The sequence below is a fragment of the Sinocyclocheilus rhinocerous genome, unplaced genomic scaffold (assembly GCF_001515625.1).
Source record: "Sinocyclocheilus rhinocerous isolate Xijiao unplaced genomic scaffold, SAMN03320098_v1.1 scaffold359, whole genome shotgun sequence".
Classification (NCBI taxonomy): Eukaryota; Metazoa; Chordata; class Actinopteri; order Cypriniformes; family Cyprinidae; genus Sinocyclocheilus; species Sinocyclocheilus rhinocerous.
In genome coordinates, this window is record NW_015652307.1 from 359,138 (window position 1) to 360,918 (window position 1,781).

The following is a 1,781-nucleotide window of genomic DNA, read 5'->3' on the forward strand; positions in this document are numbered from 1 at the left end:
CTGTCAGAGAGTGAATCTGCGTCTCATTCAGCTCGTCTGCTGCTTCCGTCAGATATGTTTTATGTAGTATAGTTTCACAAAACTAAAGTCAGCTTCAGATTTTGAAATTATACAATCTAATTTAGATTAAAAACTGCTCATGCTACATGTATGCTGCATCTTTGTTTGGATCATGATTAAAATGCAGTGGTTTCCTCTCATTTTAAATGGAAAGAGCTTAGTTTGTTTATATGAAGAGGTTTCTTTTATTTGTGTAACTTATTTGATTTGGGGTTTGTTTTAAAATTTCAATTTAGTTTTGTTATATTTCAAATTTCACAAAGAAACGTGCAGCAATAGCCTAGTAAAACGACACCTTTTTATTTACTGCATAATTTGTTCATTCTGTTAAAAAAAATCGTGAATTGAATCAAATCGTGAGTTGAGTGAATCGTTACATCCCTACGATTTTCTCAATATTTAGATTTTTTTGCACCCTCAGATTCCAGATTTTCAAATAGTTGTATCTCAGCTAAATATTGTCCTATCCTAACAAACCATACATCAATGGAAAGCTTATTTATTCAGCTTTCGGATGATGTATAAATCTCAATTTCGAAAAAGTGACCCTTATGACTGGTTTTGTGCTCCAGGGTCACATAAATATTTCAATGAAGCACTTTCCTGCAGATTTAATTGACAGAAAGTGACTTTCCTGGCAGCCTAATAGAGTCGATGTCAAGAAGGAAGACATTCGTATTGTTCAAAGCAGAGTCACGCAGAGATGTGAACAGCTATGAGATCCGCTCAGCCCAATCACAGTGAGGTCAGATCAGTGTCATGTGTGTGGGCATCCATCACCCACTCATCCAGCGTGACTCACGAGTCCTTCACGAAAGCAGCGCAGGTCTGAGGACACGTACCTGCTGCACTCCTTCAGCTCCAAACGCGGCCCTGATCTCCTCCAGCTCACGGCTCAGCTCCTCCATGGCCATGTTCTTAGCGGCGAGCTCGTCCTCCATGTTTTGTATGCGGCTCTGAGGCTCCATGTGCGCTTCGGACGGCTGCAGATCTTCCTCCTGCCGGAGAGATCAGGACAGAGTGAGAAGATTCATGAGCGCTCATTATAAAGCCCTTTCCATAGAAACGGTGACGGAGCTCGGTCAGGAGAATCTGAGAACTGCCTACTGAATCCCAGGGTTATTATAGTTCACTAAAACTAAAGCCAAAAACCATTATACATTTTAATATACAGTGGTGTGAAAAAGTGTTGGCCCTCTTCCTGATTTCTTAATATATACATATACACACTGCCGCTCAAAAGTTTGGGATCAGTAAGTCTTGTAATGTTTTTTAAAAAAGTGTCTTCTGCTCATCAAGGCTGCATTTATTTGATCAAAAATACAGAAAAAAAGCGTAATCTTGCAAAATGTTATTACAATATAAAATAATGGTTTCTATTTCAATATCCTTTAAAATATAATTTATATCTGTGATGCAAAGCTGAATTTCCATCATCATTACTCCAGTATAAAGTGTCACATGATCTTCAGAAATCATTCTAATATGCTGATTTATTATTAGAATTATCAATGTTGGCAACAGTTACGCTGCCAAATATTTTTTTTGGAAACTGCAATACTTTTTTCAGGATTCTTTGATGAATAAAAAGTTAAAAAGAACAGCATTTATTCAAAATACAAAACTTTTCTAACAATATAAATCTTTGCTATCACTTCTGATCAATTTAACACATCCTTGCTGAATAAAAGTTTTAATTTCTTTCAAAAAAAGAAAGAATA

The 1,781-nt window shown here is 36.6% G+C and overlaps 1 protein-coding gene across 1 annotated transcript in view; it reads right to left on the reverse strand.

Moving 5' to 3' along the window:
- Positions 1–1,781, reverse strand: part of LOC107714754 (A-kinase anchor protein 9-like) — a 138,161-nt gene that overhangs the window by 108,485 nt on the left and 27,895 nt on the right. The window contains 1 exon segment of the mRNA XM_016520718.1: positions 903–1,058. Within this exon segment, the coding sequence (XP_016376204.1) occupies positions 903–1,058 (156 nt within the window).